Source organism: Peromyscus leucopus, chromosome 9 (genome assembly GCF_004664715.2).
Source record: "Peromyscus leucopus breed LL Stock chromosome 9, UCI_PerLeu_2.1, whole genome shotgun sequence".
NCBI lineage: Eukaryota > Metazoa > Chordata > Mammalia > Rodentia > Cricetidae > Peromyscus > Peromyscus leucopus.
This window is the reverse complement of record NC_051070.1, coordinates 74,920,705-74,939,730: the sequence shown is the minus strand read 5'-3', so window position 1 is coordinate 74,939,730 and position 19,026 is coordinate 74,920,705. Positions and strand designations below refer to the sequence as shown.

The following is a 19,026-nucleotide window of genomic DNA, read 5'->3' as shown; positions in this document are numbered from 1 at the left end:
TCAAATTATATGCAATGGAAAACTTGAATGCCTGTTCGTGCCAAGTGCCCTTCCTGTCTCTAAATCAGAGGGACCTAGCCCATGGACAATTTTAAGACTAAAGAAAATCCATGCTTTTATTAAAAGGTGAGTAGCTAATAGATGAGTGCTTTAACCAACAGATGAGCCTTCTAAAGCTTCAAGCGGTCAGCTTAGATGTGAATTCAAAATAAAATCAATTTTATGAAACAGAAGAGCTGCAGAACAATGCATTTCAATTAGACCAGATTAACTTAAAAAAATATGTAGCTTTCTCTTTCTAAAATTGCCTAATTTCATTAGACTTCACTTTTAAAACATCTTTCCTTTTTTTTTTTTTTCTTATTTTTTATGGCAGTACTGGGAATTGAACCCAGGGCTTCATGAATGTAAGACAAATGTTCTACAACTGAGCTATACCCTCAGCTGAAGTGTTTTTATAAATACAAACACCACACATATCACATTGTGCCCAACTATCCCCCCCCCCCCCGTACTAAAGTTTTCCTACTGCTAAGCAATAAATCTTATTGGAACTCTGGAACCAAAAAGAATTCAGAGGTGACCAAATGTACTTGGATTATCAGTGCAGAAGCAATGGGCCTCTGTGTGCACCGGTTGTTGTTCAAACATGAATTCAAATTTCGTTTTAGGTCAATTCGTTAAACCAGCCGTCTAAACGGGCCCTGGCACTGGGTATCAGGCAACTCCATCATCCACCAGCTGGTAAGGCTGGAACCGGAAGCCACCGCCAGCCGTCCCTAGGCCCTGGGTGCTGGGCTGGATGCACTTCTGCAAGGACTGGGGACATCGCTGATTGTCTTCCCCCTCCTTGAAACACTCGGTTCCGGGATTCAGGCCCAATGCAGGCCTGGAGCTCCGAAACCAAACCCAGCTCAGCTCCTGCATCTGTTCACCGCAGGGAGCTGAGGGAGGAAGCCTGGCCTTTTTAGCCCGCTGGCCTGGGGTTGTGCTATGGTGTACGAAGGACCTGGGCCCACATGGGCAGAATGAGGAGGAGATAGCAGCATCCTGAGGGTCACCCTCACGCCACCGCCTTCGGATCATCCCGGTCCCTGGCGCTCCCGGACTCCCCCGATGGGGCGGCATCTCTGCTCCGTGGGGTCAGCACGAATGTCCACTCTGCGGGGGAGCTGACGGCCGGACCACGTGCAGCAGACAGAGGGGTTTAGGTCGCTGGAGTTTCGAGGCCCTTTCCTCAAAGAGGTGCCAGTCAGAGGCTCGGGTTGGGAGGGTCATACTTTCAGTGTCCCATGCAACTGGCCAGAGTGCCGCCCCTCAGACACTAGAGTGTTTCTCTACCTCTCCGGCCTGGTAAGGTCTCTAGACGCTCCAAATGACCGGAACGTCATTTAGGGGCGCCGCGCGGACAGGGGACGTCCCCAGGAGGGTGCAAGTGTGGGCTTTGCAGCCAGAGGTGACCTGGCTTTCTGCGCTTTTCCCAGAGCTTGCTTGTTGAGTGAAAGGTGGGAGGGGAGAAAGAAAAAGCGGTACTTTTGCCAAATATCCCCCCAAGCCCCCGGCCGGAACTCACTCCTGCGAGTCTCTTCCATCAGGTCAGCAATGCTCAAAGGCGCCCCCTCCGCCCTCTGGAGAGCCTTGGGAGGGAGCTAGCTGTCTTTTCCAAGAGCGCCGGTGTCCAGCTCGACACCCACTGCGGGATATTCCCCCCTTGGCCCCCGGCAAGGGCCTGGAACTTCCCAAAGCACAGCCTTTCAGGCACAGCTCCATTAAGACCAGGGAAAGGGTGCTCGCTTTAGGAGCACATGTACTAAAATTGGAACTATACAGAGATTAGTGTGGCCCCTGTGCAAGGATGAGACGCAAATCCATGAAGTGTTCCATATGAAAACAAAAAGGCCAGGGAAGAGAGGGACAGTGGCTCAGAAGCCACCTCCCTACATCTCAAGGTGACCTTATGCCCACAGTCAGGGTTTTTTCCTCTTCTTCTTTCCAGAACAGTACTCGGTTGTCCAGAGGTTAAATGATGAACACAAGTCCCAGGCTTTGCTGGGAACAATGCCTTTTCTTAAGAGCATTGCAAGTAAAAAAAAAAGATTTAGCTGCTGTAAGCTGATAATCGAGTAACTGTGGTCAGACGCCCATTCCCCAACCTCACTATTCGAGACCATGAGACCATGTTATCTATCACATAACGCCCATTAGGCCCCAGTAATCCGCTATCAACACGTTTTACAGCCATTTGAATGTTAAGGAGATTTTTATTAATGGTTCATGATCCTAAAATGTGACTAGTGGTTCTGGAAACATTTTAATAACTCCGGGTTTTGATCATCTGGTTGTAAAGTCCTCTAAGGCTTCTGGAGGTTAAGGTCGTGAGATTGGGATGGGGCCTCAAGGAGGGCATTAATGGACCCAATACCTGTCTCTAAGTACCTAGCCTCCAATGTTGACCGGAGCATGTGGGAACAAGGGCTCAGTCAGTATTTCCCAAGGAGTATTTGTTGGTATTCCCTTTATGAGCTAGCTAGCCAACGTGGTGGTGGCGGAAGTAACCAGCCACCAAATGCCTGCTAGGAATGGGCACCTTGTTTTTAAGGAAGCCCTTGGGCTGGAAACGGTCTCCAGGGCTATCAAGTAGACTAAGGAATCCCCAATAGGAAAGCCCCTTCCCTATCCTTGCAAATAGGAGGGGTAAGATTGGCACCGGGTCACGTGAGGGTGGCCGGGGGATTTATTCCATCTGATTCAGGAGCATTCCTTTTCCTCCTGGAGCCAACCTGGGTCAATTCAGACCTTACCAGTTTACCATTATGTCTGCTACAGAGATTCTTTTTTCATTCCCCTTGTTTATTTGTTTTCTTCAAAACACTGTTTCCACTAAGAATTGGAGGTAAAAGGGTGGAGGAGGCTGAGGAATAACAGTAACTCCTAGACCGCATGTTGCTAGACTTTCGCTCTAGGAGAAAAAACAAATTTTGAAGTTCCCTTCCCCTGAGGACGGTGGGGCCGCCCTGGCACCTACCGTCTTCTTTGACTAAATGGATTGGACCTGGGAGGGCTCCTTTATTTGAATCTGCTTATTGTTTGTTTGCGGTCAACAGCCGGGTGGTTTTTAAACATAAAACATAGTGCTGGCGGGAGGGGAAGTCTGGCTGATTCTCTTTAGCATTTGGGAGGGACCTCCTTTGGTTGCAGGGCTGTTGCATAGCCTTTCAAATGCATCGCCTGCCTCCTCCTCTCCAGCCACTTCCCCATACACAAGTTTCCTACATCCGTTTCCTTCCCGACGCTGCCATCAGAAAAAACTCACCTTTTCCAAACAATGTATACATCCGGCTCGAATTGAGCATAAAACAATTTTTAAAAAACACAAGTCACATGGCTATTAGCAAGCAGTTGGAAAGACAAGCTCCAAGCAATGCCACACAACGTGTCTCAAAACACCCGTGTACTACAGCTAAACCCGTAATGTGAATTCTGTCTGAGACAAACCCTATAATCTGTGCAGTTGCAACGGCAATCCCCCCAAAATATCGGGGTCGCTCTCGTTAGGAGTTTTGTTCTCCTCATCGCAGGAGCAGACAGTCTTCGGTCTTTTATAAACGCCCCACCAACCCAAAGGCGGAAATGGCATTTCTGGGGAGAATCAGTGTTAATCAGAGCAACCTGTGCTGACAGGGTGAGGGAGGATCACAAAAGAAAACCAGGGGTGCTTCGAGCTCTGCTCGCAGATGTGAGTATGCAGATGTGACAGGGGCACAAAGGGAAAGGGGTTGCTGCCCTTCCTGATGGTTTAGGAGGAAGGCCAAGAATTCAGGCACAGGTCATGGACCAATAGGACCCAGCACCTTCCCATCCTGTTTTCTACTTCTATTTGTATGGGATGAATCGGTTACCTGCCCGGTTTCTTTGTGTGCGTCTTTTGCATGATTAAAACACACCTCTGCATGCAAGCGACTCCACCTAACATCGGGCGTACCTGATTTTGGGCTACAGCGTTGTCTTAATAACAATAGCGAGTTTCTCACCAGGCGAGTTTCTCACCAGGCGTGAGGTTCTGGGCTTCGAACTTGTGTTGTGGTGTTGGCCCGGCTGGCGGCTTTTGATTAAATGGAGACCGACCGGCACTTGTGTGAGGCCTCTGCACTGCAGGTACAGGAATGGGACGATTTGACAACCTGGCGACTCCCGGGACACCTAAAGGAGCTGCTTCCTCCCCATTCCAGAACTTGCTTCTGATCCTCTGGGCTGCCGCAGCGGCTCCCAAACCAAAACTAGCCGAAGCTCGTAGGGAAACGAAATGGGGGTGTGGGGCGGCAGTAAGGGGCTGAGCGAGTTTCTCAAGCTTCCGAGTCAGTACCCGGCTCGCAACTCAGTATATTCACTACCTGGCTGTCCTTGAAAGTCCCCAAGGGCAGGCCCAGCAGGGCGCCCCGGTCTGAAGCGCTACAGGAGACCTCAAGCTGAGTGACCCCCTTCCCCAAGCTTCCGGGAGCAGCTGTTCCCTTCCCAAGTCTCCTGCAGCGAAACTCCGGATCCCAGGAAAGCCTTCGTCCCCGGTCTCCTCCACGCCCGCATTAGCGGCGCTAGCCGAATGGACGCCGCTCACCGGCTTCTTGCATGCTTCAGGCGGCTCGCACGGAGGACCCTTACCTCCCAACTCGCTTTCCAAACCCTGAAGTTGCCTTGATCCCTGAACTCCGCTAGGCCTGAAAGGTCGCAAAGACACCCACCCTCACTCGGGCTCAGTGGCTGCGGGCGTGGCAGGGCGAGGTCATGCATCCCCTGGTCCTGGCTGGGACGCCTCGGGCTCTTTCAGGTCTGGGAACTAGGCTAAAGGGACCTGCTAGTCTCAGGCCAGGTCCTGGACCTTGCGGGAGCCCCACAAGAAATAGAGGCGCCTGGCTAGGCCAGAGCTCCCCGTCTCCAGCTGCAGGGCTGAGTGCAGTCCAGGAGCTACCGCCTGCGACCTCTGGCCCAACTCAGCTCCCCGGGGCACAGCTGGGACGATTTTCCTAGCAAGCCACAGTTGGCCAACAGATTTAGGAAAAGGAGCCCTGGGCACCAGGCTGTTTGTCGAAGTTGTGCCCGGCCTCCGCAGCTGTTCTTCCCGGATATTTGAGTGGAGGGGTGGGTGGGTGGGTAGGGACACACACAGACACAGAAGAGGTGAGATTAGAAGGAACCAGGAGGAGTGGAGGAAACTGACCATTTTCTAAACCTGGAGGTTTCGAAAGCCGGAACTTGATTGGCTTGATTGAATTTCTCTTCTTATCTATGAAGGGAACACTCCCAAGGTGAAATCCAAAGAGCCAGGCATCTTTGTAGAAACGATAAAGGTTTGGTGCAACAGATCTTTGTAAAGCCAGACGGTCCCTACATCTCACCTCTGCCTTCCCAAATGTAGGATTTTATTACCGGCTTGCTTCCGGTTTAGCGACTCACAGTCGTTTCAGTACCAACTTATTAACTTCATTAAATCCAGTTTTGATTAGGAGTGGCGATCAGAACTCAGATGTCTTTAAGCCAATGCTAGCCTCCCACCCCTCCCCTTCGCCTTTGATCGTGGGAAATCCTTTCTACTTTGGGCGTCCATTCAAAGCAATTGAACTGTGTGGTCTCAGTTAAACGAAGTTGTGCAGAAGTGACGAAAAAAATGGTTTGCAAGACCTCCTTTAACTTCGTTTTCAGACCCTGAAGAAACCAAGTCATTTGCTGAGTAATCCTAAGCTTGCCAGATACTCCTGTTTTTAAGGAACTTGCCCTGTCCTTGCTTAGGTTTCCTGAAAACCAAAGGCAATGTGAGAAATTGATTATTTAGGAGTTACATTACTACTGCACGAAAAGACGTGCAGGATTTAAAAAAAACAAAAACAAAAACAAAAACAAAAACAAACTAGACCTGGGGAAAAGTAAAGACCCTGGGGCCTTTACCTTCGGGGAAGACTACAGAAAACGAATTATCTCTTGATCGAGGAGGAACTAGCCATCCAGCTCTGCAGTTGGTGATGGCTGCAAAGTATTGAGTTTTATTTAGCAATAAAACAATTTTACCCATTAGGCCAAGATTAGATGGGGTTCAAAAGCACAGGCAGAGATAAGAAATTAAATAGCCAGAAAATGAAATGGTTGCAAGTGCTAACCTTCATTTACAGTGTTACAATCAAGAGTCATTGAATTTGATCAAATTTAAGAACATAAGTTTAAGATGAAATTAAATAGTCCCCCCCCCCAGGAGCACCAATCATTGGCCATTTGCCTTTTCTAGTAACTCCTACAACCAAAAAAGGGACTCTTCCCTTTCCCCAGCGCAAGCACACACACACACACACACACACACACACACACACACACACACACACACACCACAGACCAGGATGCCTTATGTTCAACTACTGAAATTATAGGTTTTTAAAGTTTTCTGAAACTCTTTTGTTCAGAAATCATTTCTGCCTGAATTGCTTTCAGATTCTGATTACACTCCCTCTCATGTTTACCTCAGCTTTTTTAAAAAGAAAAAAAAAATGCCCTTAGAGAACTGAAACAAGAAATTCTCGCCATTCTCACTTTCTGAAATACTCGTTTTTCCCTAACACACACACACACACACACACACACACACACACACACAAACACACACACACAACTGATCTATCTAAAAAACCATGCCAACAAAGTGCCTAACAAGGGATTCGAGCTTGTGCAGGGGAGGAAAGGGTGCCAACGGCTGACTGGGGGATGGATGTAACTTCAATTTGGAGCAATCCTGAGGGAAGTCGCCGAAGTTTCCACGCCACTGTCATTCATAACTTGTTCATTCATTTCCATTAGCCAAAGGAAAAAGTAAAGACATAAGGAGCAAAGTCACTAATTGCTTCTCTGCCTTACAATAAACATTCTGGCAAGGTAAGGATGGATATAGGCTTTCCATTCCTAAGTAATGGTATAAAATTAAACTAGACCCAGTATTGTGCTAGAACCATTTTAATATAATTATACATATCTGCCAAATCCAGGAAGAAAGGGGTTATGCATATATAACTTCCAGTTAACATCTGCAAGCATAAATGATCTCAGTTTAAAATTCATCAGGGTCAGAGCAATCCATCAATGTCTTTTTACTGCCAGGCTTACCAACATAAAATTACGAATGAATCAGGGTCCTTTTGCTTCTCCTCGATCCTTGCCAGAGACAGCAGGGCAGCTCACCTCCAGCCACAGGTAATCTTTCTAGATCAGTATTCAGTTGCTCTGAATTTTGCTTATAATTATAACCTATTTAATCACAGAAGAACCCCTGCATAGGCAGAGTTCAAGGTTGCATACAGTAACGGGAGATCACAGTTTTGAAGTCTAGCACAGATTAAAAACCACAGATGTACCATTTATATAAGACACACACTGATTGTCTCTTAAACTACATATGGACTCCTTATGAACATTATTTTTTTTTTTAAATAAAGTAGTGCATCTAGGACAATCAGTCGCACAATTCACACAGCCCTGAAAAGTTTTTCAGTGCCAACTACCAGTTGGTCATGAAATGTGAATGAGCTTGGAACACTGTCCATTCCTAAGATTCAACCAAGGATTGGCTAAAACACCGGGTCACCTCTGCTTTGAAGGGTATGACCTTCCCTCCCTTCCCTCACAACTTAGTTTTGTTTGGTTTTTATTTTGAGTGGTGTTTGGTTGCATGTGACTAGAATATATTTGATCAATCATTTGCAAATCAGAAAACCAATGATCTAGAACTATGACAGAATCTTAAGATTTGTTTGTCCATTTCAGGTTGCTGGTTGATATAGGCCCCTCTAAGGCCCTTCATTTTCCTTCTATACCTCTCTGGAACTTTGATCAGGAGTCTGAGCATCATCCCATCTAACTCTTTTAACCAATGCCTGGCTAAAACTGGAATGTCCAGCCCAGCATATTTAAAAATCACCCACAAAAATAGGTTCTACAGGTCTTCACAAAACCTGGAATTTCCATGAGGATGTCTGATCTTTATAATCCAAGCAGTCAGCATTGAAGTTAAGCTTCCAAGAGGCAGTTTGGTCCTTATAATCCAAGCAATCAGTGGTTGAGTTAAAACCCAAGCTTGAAGCTCCATATCCCTGGGTGGAAAGAGAAGCTGGGGACTGATTGAGATGGCTGGTAACTGCATTGGTACCCATGGGACTGAGTGTGGCCCCCGGTCCAGGAAGCTGGTGATGCATAGGGGTCAGATAAGATCCACAGTCCATGCCCCCAAAGTAGGAAGTTGAGCCAGCATATCCTTGACTATAACCTGAAGCCTGAGTATAGGTCATAGGATAGGACCTCTGCATGCAGGAGGAGGAGGTGGACAAGGGGTCTGACAGAGGGGAGATGGAAGCTGGGCTCCAGATAGACACCGGAGCACTGCTGCTCGCAATGGTTGGGACTGAGGTGCTAGAGGGGGGAGTGAACTGGCCACTTGTTCCACTCTCTGAACTCACTTCCCGAGCTGGAGAGGTCTTCTTCTTGGCAGGTCTCACTTTATTTTGACCTCCGTTCTGTTGTTGCTGCTGTTGTTGGCGGCACTTAGCTCTTCGGTTTTTAAACCACACCTTGAAAGGAAAGAAGCTTCTTCAATGCGATCGTAATAACTCCATCAGGGCTAGAGTGGTCACAGATTGCATGGCCAAATGATCCATTTCCTTTGCGGCTAGAGACAACTCACAGGGCTCTTCCACCTCCACCTTCCCAATTGGGAAAGTCCACCTTACACACAAATTCATAACAAGAAAATGTAAGCTAATCACTCTCATTATAAGCTAAAACTTCTCTACCTTGCTTTCCTGTTTTATCTCCTCTACACATAGAGACCTCATTGTATTTGGGGATGACCTCAAAACAGACCCTATCTATATCTTTTAGAAGGAAGCATTCTGTTGCTGCACACCACCAAGGGTAGACTGAGTTCAAACAGTGTAAGCTGCACTGTCCAGGAAGCAACAGCTATAGGGAGGCTGGTTCCACGACCTAACATTTTGTCTCTCCTAGACTCATAAAAGAAATCTCCAAGAAGACATGCTCCTGTGGAGAGGAGATCTGAGCCAGTGTCTGCTGAAAGACGCTTTGTAGTGAATGAAATGACTTGTGTGGCTTCTGCTTTGAGCTCAAAGACAGACCTCAATACGAGTCTTCAGGACTCAAGTTTATGCCTTCAGATTCATGCACAGCCTACTCTATTCGCTACACTGACTCACTGGTTTGTTAACTTAGAACTCTGCCTGCCACTCTGAAAAATTCTCTTTGTACATTTTCTGCAATGCAGAAACTTATGATAGAAACTACTAGCATTTTTGTCTTAGCTACAAGTCCTTTGTGGGGGAGGTGTTTAAGCAGGGTCTCTTCATAGAGCTGACTGTCCTGGAACTCAAAGAAATCCTCCTGCCTCTGTCTCCCTGGTGCCAAGGTTAAAAGTGTGTGACACTGGTTACAGGTCCTTGATTACTCTGAAGGTGTTGTAACTGTAGTGTCCCCGAGACCAAGCTCAGCATCTCTAAACACCCGAGCCAGTTTGTTTCCATTGAGGGCTTTGGGTCAAGAATTACAAGTGCTAATTTTTTTTCCAATCCACTTTGAAAAATCCTGTTTTCTGCTTTATAGTTCACAGTGATGTATGGTACTTTCAAAACCAAGTTCTACCCAAAGCAGAGTGTCGTGTGTGTGTGTGTGTGTGTGTGTGTGTGTGTGTGTGTGCAGATGAGGTGCCAAACGCCAAAGAGCTCCACATGGGGGCTTGCTCTCCAGTCAAAAGGGAGTTGATTTTCTCCTTTTCAGGGTAAAATGTGGAAGAAACTAGAACAAGAAAGGGAATGTTACCAATATAGAATTGTCAGTTAAATGACAGCGCTAGAAAACTGTGTTCTGTCCTCAATAAGCCAACCCCCACACATATTTATTGTGTCAACTTATTTGGTGAAAGCACCATTTCTGACTCTGTTGCCAAAGCAGGTATGGCCCTGAGAAAGTCATTTGCTCCATTTCTTCATGTGCTTAAATTTTTTTTTTTTTTTTTTTTTTTTTTTACTGTCTGGGAACTAGACTCCACGCCCCTGTTTCCCACACACAAAGTTCACAAAGAGGATGCTCACACAAGGACCACGTGACTCTCCTTGAAATTTGCCCTCCACTGGCTCTCCAACTGCAGGGACTCTGAGACCCAAGGGCTCTAGGACTTTATGCGTGCAGCCCAATTGCTACTCTAACCTGGCAACCAGGCCAGAAGACCCTGGTTCATGGGGTTAAGTAGGGACAGAGAGCAAATGGAGAACGCTTCACAGGCTCCCGAATAGTTAGAATTTCAAGCCCTTCTTTGATTCAAGACAGGAGTCGGTATACACCAAACTTGAGAGAGGGCAGGATTAGGAAAAACAGTGAGTCTACATCTGCCCTACCTGGACCCTGGACTCGGGCAAGTTGATTTTCAGCGCCACCTCCTCCCGCATGAAGATGTCTGGGTACCGGGTCTTGGCAAAAAGAGCTTCCAAAACGTCCAGTTGTGCCCTGGTGAACGTAGTCCTTTCCCGCCGCTGTTTCCGGGGGGTGGCTGCAGGACAAGAAGCCCAGGGCCCTTTAGGGTGGGGGAGCAGTTTCTCAGTCACAGGACTTTTTTCCTCGGTCCACAACTCCCCCACCTCCCACCTCTCACCGTGTTCCTACCAAGGAATTCCACCCCCTCCAGAACCTCCAGCACACACCACCTCCCCTGAGTGCAGTGTCTCCCCCCCCCCCCCCCCCCCCCCCCTGCAGACTAGAGAGCATCACTTGGAGCGCCAACAAAATAAACCGAGTAAAGACAATTCCCACCCCCACGCCCAATTCTGGAAACAAACAAGAAAAAACCGCTAGACCACACTATCAACAGAAAAGGCTGGCTAGTGGAGTCAGAGGCTCTGCGGTGACCTAAGTCTCGAAATGACGCTGCGAACGTGGAGCCAGTTCTCACGGTATTTTAGCACCGCAAGGATCTTTGTTCTTGCATCTTTAAAATGTGACAATAGTTCAGACTTTTATGAGTATTTGGTGAGGGGGAGATGTTGCGGGGGTGGGCGTAGGGGGGGGAGAGAAAGTGCCTAGCACCTGGAGGGAAGTCACACCTCGAAGGATTAAAGGGACAGGGCCTGGAGGTACCGGAAGCCCCTGGCAAGGCCGGGAGAACTATAGGGAACAGTAGAGGAGAAAATTCGGTTACTTCCAGGGTGGCACTAACCAACAATTGGGCGTGGAGACTAAGCTAGAGTACGCTCAAGTGACAAGGTCAACAACCTTCCACGACCCTGCCCAATGAGTTTTTAAAATGGAGCAGTGTGACTTTTCTGTGACTACTGCGGACCCCAGACGCGTCTCTTCCCAACCTGTTGTTCCCTCCTGGGTCAGTAAGTGCCCAGTGGCTCTCAGCTGCTTCGTGACAAGGAAAACATAGTGGGGACCCCGTCTGGAGCTTGAGTGAGGACAGTGAGCCCTCCAAACCTCCAACCTCCTGAGGGGCGAACGTGGGGAATGGCGTCGAGAATGCCGCGGGAGTCACTTACCCGGGTAGCCCACGGAGGGATGCAGCAAGTCCATACCCGAAGTGGTCAGACTCAGCCCATTGACTGCGTAAGGCGGTTGCTTTAGATAAGACATCATGCTAAGGTTGTTTGGAGGCGCAAAGTCGGCCCAAACTGGGGGGACCCAGCCGGACGGTCTCGAGTCTCCTGGAGTGGACAGGGTCAGGGTCCTTGGTGAGTGGGTTTGGAGTGATGGAACTAAGGGCAAAACAAACAAACAAACAGAGGTGCTGGTTTACTGCTTCTGCGGGAGCAGCTTCCTCCACACTCCATCACTAACTGAAAAGAGCCAGGGCGATGCTAGACACAGGCTTTTAAAGGAGTTACAGATGCGCCCCCCGCCGTCCCCCCAACCCCCAGCAGCTCCAGAACTAGAGGGGATGGAACGAGACCAGATAAACCTGTCTTCCCCACCCCCACCCTAAACTTAAAAAAAAAAAAAAAAAAAAAAAAAGACCCGAGGAAAGCAATTACAATCCGCCTTCCCCAAGAACAAAACCCCACGCCTCCAAATGCACACATTACATTCCTATCCCAACATTTGCATAGGACTCATTGGCTGGCACTAGCTAATTGTCTCAAACAAAACTTGATTGGGGCCATTTGCAGAGACAAAGAACTCTTTGGCTAAATAAATAATGCAGATAACAAAGCCCATTGGTGAGAAACAAAGAAACAATTCAAGAAATCTACCTCTTCCCAGACTGTTGCCTTCCCCTGGCAGAGATTTTAATTATTTTAGCTTTTTTTTTTTATTACCACTTTCAACTGCTGTGCACCTAAAATGTAAATGCATTTAACATTTAAAATACCAACCTGCTGAAGAACAAACTTGAGAAAAGTGCCCAACCACTATTATTCCACATTTGAAGTCATTTCCAGTAATCATTTTCACCTAATTAGTAGTCTGGATAATTAGATTTCGAGGTAAGTAACAGATTTATTAGGGTTTTGTAGGACCTTGATTATATGTGTCTAAAGAAGTACAGCTAAATAAACAAGTATTTAACTTTTAAGCGACACCCATCAAATATTTAATTTAAACATACTGAAAAAAAAGTCTTTAAGATTAGTACAGGGCTTGCCAGAAATGTTGAAGTAAAGTTAGAATCCCACCAATCAGAAAAACGGCAGGCCCCCACATTTTGCAAGTGGGAAGGGGTACATTCCTAGAGCAAGCTGCTTCCATGTTGATTTTGATGAGGAGGCTGCAGATCCTGGGGGAGGCAGAGTTTTGGGGATGTAGGGTTCTCAGAGGCTTCCAGATTGCTGCTAACTGGAACTGCCTTTCCCACATTTTAGGTTGGAAGTAGATAAACATTCAAAGCTATGAAACTGGTAGGATTTCTCTCTACCTTCCAAATTTCCTATAATTACGTAAGAAAAAGAGCTTGGAGAAGAAAAGAAAAGTTATTTATGTTTCTTTGCTGGGTCCCTGCCTCCAGAGCTATGTTAACATAGGCAGGCAGCATTTAAGGCTGGCTTTTATTTTTCTAAAATTAGGCATCTATCTTGCCAAGATCTCTGCCTGGAAACTTTGACACTCTTAGAAACTTCCTCAAAATGGCGGATACAAGATTGTGAGTTTTCTTTCAACTTCACAATGAAATTTTATTATTGAAATTAAGGATAGTGAAAATAAGATTTTCATATCTACCTTGCTTAAAAGACAAAGACAAAAGTTTCTCAAATAGAACTCAACAACAGTGACTTCTTCCTGATTTAAATTTAGAGCACAGGTCATGTTTTCCCACCCTAAGATGTGTTTTTTAAAATGTCCCTTTTAAAGAACTGGATTATTAACTAGTAAAACTTAATTGCTCTCACAAAGAACACTTTATGTCCTGTATTCCTCCTCCCAAGATTCAGCTATTTGGGGCTGTGAAAGTAACACTGTTTAAAAAACACAGTCATTGCTTATTTAGACAGCCTCTAAAGTGGAGTTCTTTGAAAATATATTCTTACCCCCTTGAAAAGTTCTGAAGTGTTATACAGGAACCTAAAGTCATATCTGACGTTAAGATGGGGAAATGTATTTACCAGTCTCTCTTTCACCCAATTAGAAATGCCTAAACAGATCATTTGATAAACGCAGCATGTTCCACCATAAAGAGCAGTAATAGAAAATACGGGGCGAGATCCTTCTTGGAGAGCCAAAACGGCTCAAAATCTCAAGGTAACCTATTTTCACTTTTCCTCCTGGAGAGAGAGAGAGAGAGAGAGAGAGAGAGAGAGAGAGAGAGAGAGAGAGAGAGAGAGAGAGAGCTCTCCACTGCCAGCCGGGATAATAAACACGGCCTGAAGAAGATAGCTGAGGGCCCTTCCAGCTAACTTTCTCAGCCGGGGAAGGGGCCACCCATCTTCCTCTCCGGTGCAAAGGGGGTGTGGGGCTGGGGACGCCCTTTCGAAGACTTAAGGCTTTATGTGACCGCGAGGCGAGGTGGCTTCTGAGAGCTCATACCTAGGTGGAAACGGCGGTAGCGTGGCGAGTGCCCTCACTTCCAGGTGCAAGCGACTGGGTCCGGCGTCCCTGCCCTGCAGCCCCGCAGATCAGCAGCCCTGACGCCCAAGGTCCCTCTCCACTGCCTGCGCCGGCCTGCGCAGCCTTATATCTAACGGTCAATTCGTGCAATCTGTCGCTTCCCCCCTCCAAACCCCCCTCCTTGTTTTTTTTTTTTTCCTTCCAAGAAGCCCATCTACCAGTTGCTGTGTCCTCGCTCAATAATAATTACCTCGTCCGAGAATTAATTATAATAAATGTTTTCTTGATAAACTAACGAGATAATCCGAGGGGCACACGTCCCTTAATTACAGGCCGTCGTGTTCAGCTCTGCTTCTCGTCCTGGCTGATTAATTTTCTGCATGATGGCGAGGAAACAAAACTACGTGGACTGGCGACTGGCCTGCGGCAGGGAAGAGGACCGAGAGCCAGAGGGAAGGAAGAAAGAAAAGGAGGTACTCGGGCACTTGGAAAACAGCCGGCCCCGGCCTCTGCCCCGCTAACTCGAGTGAAAGTTTCTGGCCTCGGGGAATCATCAACTCCACCACCCGCGAGGGAGTGAGAAAGAAATGCGCCAAAAGGGTTGATCTTGACTATTAATTATAGTTGGGAGAAGCCCCGATGCTAGGTCGGGAAGGAAAGGCCTGGATGTCTACCTTACTTGAGGGGAGGAGTTTGCTCGACTCCACTCTTGTGCTAGTAACTTTCAGTAACCGGAAAAAAGTCCCGAGGTGAGCTGGCCCCGCAAAGCTCAGCGATGGAGGACACAGTTTCAAAGGAAGAGCAACTCCTCTCCCGGTCCCCTCCCCAAGTGGTGTACCACCGCAGGTCCATGCGGCTGGGCCTTCTCTCTCCGCACACCGGAGAAGCTCTGTAAAGGACGAATTTGGATCGGGGCTCTAGGCTTTCCAGAAAACCGTGCCGTGAAACCGGACACTGGTTTTTCAATAGTCACTTGAACGTATCAACACCGCCACTTCTTCGGAGTTGGCCGCGCAACCCGTCGTCGCCCAGGCTGGGCGTTAGCAGCGGGGACCTTCCGATGGTTCCCCTCTTAGGCAGGCCGAGAGTAGAGGCCGGCCTTGACCCACGACACGTCATTGTCCCCGAGCCTGAGAAGGCAGTTCATGAGCGCGCAGCGGCCCACGATGCTAACCCCAGACCCAGAACGACGGAGGAGTCCGAGTCCCAGCGGAGGGATTCCGGGCTCGCAGACCCGGAGCAGCCAGGCGCTCACTCCCCCACTTTTGACCGCCCCAGGTGCGCGCGGAGGCTGTGGCGCGCGCGTGCCCTGAACCACCCCGGGGAAAGGCGCATTTAAAAGCCTGTCTAACTAGCGGCCTCGGCCTGGTGATCTGTCCCGGGGATCACGACCACTGTGTGCAGTGCCGGGGCTGGGAAAGCTGCACCCCTAGGGATCGGGAAGGCCTGATGTAAAGGACTGAAGAGCCCTAGAAGCTTGGAGAAGAGGCGGAGGGTAGAACTGCTCCAGGCTAGAGGACAGAGGACGAAAAGAGAGAGACCAGGCAGCGCGCGAGTATCCAGACGCCCGCGCTCCCGCCTCCTCGGTTATCCGCTCGGATTTCGGCTCCGGTTGCAGACTGGGGGCTCGAGAAGCAGCTCGCGCGGTCCGGCCCGACCGACCGAGGAGCCAGGCTTCCGGCGCACCGGCCTTCGGAAGCGCCCACCTTATTATCGTTTGAATTTACCAACCGAGGTACGTGCACAAGCATCATTTTGTCAGACTCTTTAAAACCGTCCTTGGAATCAAGCCTAAGGACTCCAGCTAAACCTAGGGGCCAAAATACAAAGCTCGCGAGGAGAAGCCATGAATCGCGTGGGCATAAGAACAAAACCCCTCCCCAACCCCCCAGATTAGACTCGTAGGATTTCCACGACGTTCCGCCGCAGCGGCGACCCCCAAGAGCACGCGCTCTCGCTCCCTCCCACTCCCGCCCTCTTCTACAGATCGTCAAATTTTCCTAATGGTCATTACTTCGCCTCAACATTTTCACTAGGAAAAAAAAAAAAACACATCAGTCCCAGAGGAACGTCCACATCCAGAGTTGCATGAGGACGTCTATTGGAGACGCGGGGGTCACTGCAGGCTGGGGAACACAAAGATATCGCCATAGACAAGACAGACGGACACTTACCTTACAGCCGCATTGGAGGTTAGAAAAGGAAGGGGAAAAAAATCAAATTATCCTTCAAAATGTCCAATAGCCAGCCATCCTAAAAGAAATCAAGAGGACTCAGTTAAAAAAAACCTTGTAGTCTTCACCCTTCCATAAAAAGTCAAACATAAGCAAAAAAAAAAAAAAAAAAAAATCTTTTATTAGAGAACAGAGAATGTGGCCAGAGTTGTAAACAGGCGTGTGTCCGTCTACGATACATACAAAGTAGATGTGGCGACCGAGCTGCTCTGGCGATTTTTATTTTTAATAACAGTGGAGGCTGAGTTGGAGCTGAGGAAGGTTCCGCTCTCAGGGAGATTTGCTGAGAAAGCGCCTCTCTGGCAACTTTTTGACGCAAACTCTCCAACCAATGGCAGGGAGAGGATGATTGACACATCTAAGCCAGAGGGAAAATAATAAAAACACACAACAGGGGGAGGAAAACAGGCCGCTGCTGCACGGGGGGAAGAGCAGGCAACAAATCCAGACCTCCGACACTACCAGAACGTTCTTAAAAACACTGGGCTGCGCTTAAAATATACATTATGGGCCGGAGCATGTGAACTAATTGTATAATTAAAATGATGGACAGGAAGGCCTCCCCCTTCGGTCTTTTCTTCTTCCCTTACACCCCTTTCTTAGCATCTCCTTTTTTGTTTTTATTTTAGGGGAAGGACACCAAAACAACGTAAGACAGGAAAGTGAAAATATTTAAATCAAAGCTGGAGAAGGGTGGGAAGGGTGATAGCTTTTTTTTTTATTTCAACACTAGCAAAGAATGTGTGGAGCAGAGGCGGAGGCAGAGGCAGAACTCAAACCCAGGTTCACGCTTAAAAACACAACCATGTCCCCTTAAACAGGGCAGACGGCGCTGAGAGAAAAGACGGGGAAGGAAAGGAGCGGGGACTGAGGTGTGGACGTGCAGTAAAGACAGAGATACATCCACAAGGCTGTGAACTAATTATTTGAAAACCTCAGCGTCCTCGCTGTTCTTCAACCGCTTAACAAATAACTCCTGGTCTCTGGGTTTCCGCACGAGATTTGTCAATTTGAGAAGCCCAGAGCAAGATACAAAACAAAACAACAACAAAAAATCCGCGCGCGCGGACGCCCAAATCTAGCCCCGGGCTGGTTGTGGGCCAAGGAGGGGCTGTCTCAAATCTCTCGGGCGTGAGTGTAGGGTGGTGAAAGTCCCCGTGGAAACAGTTTCTGCCTAAGAACGAATTCCTGGTGCTGCAGGGCCTGGAGCTAACAGGGATGGAGCCGCCCAAGCCTGAGGCTGAAACCCGGGAGCAGGGATGCATCAGGAGCAGGAAACCAGCTCAACTTGTCAGGTCCAGGTCGAGGACCTGGCAGCTTTCACTAGGATCTGAGTTTTCTAGAAGAGCAGAAAGAGATTGGACGGAGTGTTAGGGGATGGGGGGCAAAGGCAGCTGCCGAGTGTGTGTGAATGGAGGGTAAGCGTGGGAGTGGCGGGAGAGGACAGCTTTTCTCTCACAACTCCCAACGCCGAAGGGGGAAAAAAAAAACACACCACCAACAACCAAAACACCCACCACCCCCTTACTACCTCAATCACCGCCGACACCACTGCTAGTGAGCCCAAAGAAACAGCTCGTTGCCTTTAATTTGGGGACCTATGTTAATGAAGTCGGTAATTAATTCATCGCTTTGTTGTCGGTTCTTATACTGTATGTGTAATCAAATGTGGCCGTCCTTGGGATTTACAGCAATTAGCGAATTACGGGAGTGCGCACGAGGCTGCAAGCTCTCGGCAGCCCGGCTAGGCTCGACTCCGGCTCGGCCTGGGGCTGGTCAACTCCGCAGCCGCAGCAGACTAGCAGGTGTGTCTTAAGAGCTTTGGGTCCCGGCGGCTCCACGAACCCCGAGCGCCCCCGGGCCCGGGTCAGCTCTTCCTGGCTCCTCCGTAGCAGCTCCAGTGCGAAGGAAAAGTCCTGGCTGTCGCGTACCCTGGAACCACGACTTTGTGGGGGCCTAGGCTGGGGGTGGGGGTGGGGGGAGGGAAGTGCGGACCTTTCCCTGATACCCTGCCCCCACTGTGCTGAAACACCTGGCGACTGTCCCTAAGGCCTTTCATTTAGGAGGGGGACTGTCCCAGGCGGTGGTCCCGCGTGGCGCGGGCTGTGGGAAGGCAGGTCCTGGCTCTCGGTCCCAGCCACCGTGCTTTGGATGACGGAAGGGCAAGTTCACCCGAATGTCTTGGAGAAGAGTTTATTTCCCACCCTGAGAAAAGAGTTCTTCCCAGTTTGATCAAAAAGATGTTGAAACCATCAAAGGGCGAAAAAGGAAAAAAAAAAAAAAAAAAAAGAACCTCGTGGATGTGGCGGAGCAAGGCCTCGGGGACAGTGGAGGTGGGGTGCGGTAAAGAAAGAGAGGAGGGCTTGTGAGTCTCTCTCCAAGTAAGTGAAAAAAAAAAATATCGGAGAGAGATCCGCCTGCAGTAGGGTCCAGAGACTGGGAACACCTCAAGTTCCAAGGAAAGGTTTGGGCTGTCGTCGGAGACGACCCAAAGCAGCAGAACCTCCCTGAAAATTCCCGAGTGCTGTCACAGCGGAGGATTTGGGCTGGGTGCAGCGTGGGAGGGCTTTCTCGCCTTCAGCGGCTGGCAGCACACAGCGCTTTTCCCTTGCCCTCTTGTCTAATAACTTCGCAGAAATACAGGGCCAATAAACCACCAGTTGGAAATGGACAGTGTTAAATAAACAAGGGTCTCTTTAAAATTCTCATCCACTTCAGATGTCTA

The 19,026-nt window shown here is 48.6% G+C and overlaps 1 protein-coding gene and 1 non-coding gene across 3 annotated transcripts; one reads left to right on the top strand and one right to left on the bottom strand.

Moving 5' to 3' along the window:
* The first annotated feature begins 1,786 nt into the window (after positions 1–1,786).
* LOC114696066 lies at positions 1,787–1,890 on the top strand. Its single transcript, XR_003734954.1, has one exon. It is a non-coding gene; the product is annotated as a U6 spliceosomal RNA (small nuclear RNA).
* A 5,081-nt stretch (positions 1,891–6,971) lies between these two features.
* Otx2 (orthodenticle homeobox 2) lies at positions 6,972–16,695 on the bottom strand. Of its 2 annotated transcripts, none has more exons than XM_028873554.2 (5): positions 16,485–16,695; positions 16,242–16,320; positions 11,568–11,783; positions 10,431–10,606; positions 6,972–8,594 (listed from the first exon to the last, which is right to left on the bottom strand). In XM_028873554.2, exons 3-5 carry the CDS (start codon positions 11,662–11,664, stop codon positions 7,974–7,976), a joined length of 894 nt encoding a protein of 297 aa, XP_028729387.1. In that variant the 5' UTR covers positions 11,665–11,783; positions 16,242–16,320; positions 16,485–16,695; the 3' UTR covers positions 6,972–7,973. The 2 variants fall into 2 exon arrangements, with proteins under 2 accessions (XP_028729387.1, XP_028729389.1); XM_028873556.2 differs by having other exon boundaries at positions 10,431–10,582.
* Positions 16,696–19,026: the final 2,331 nt, after the last annotated feature.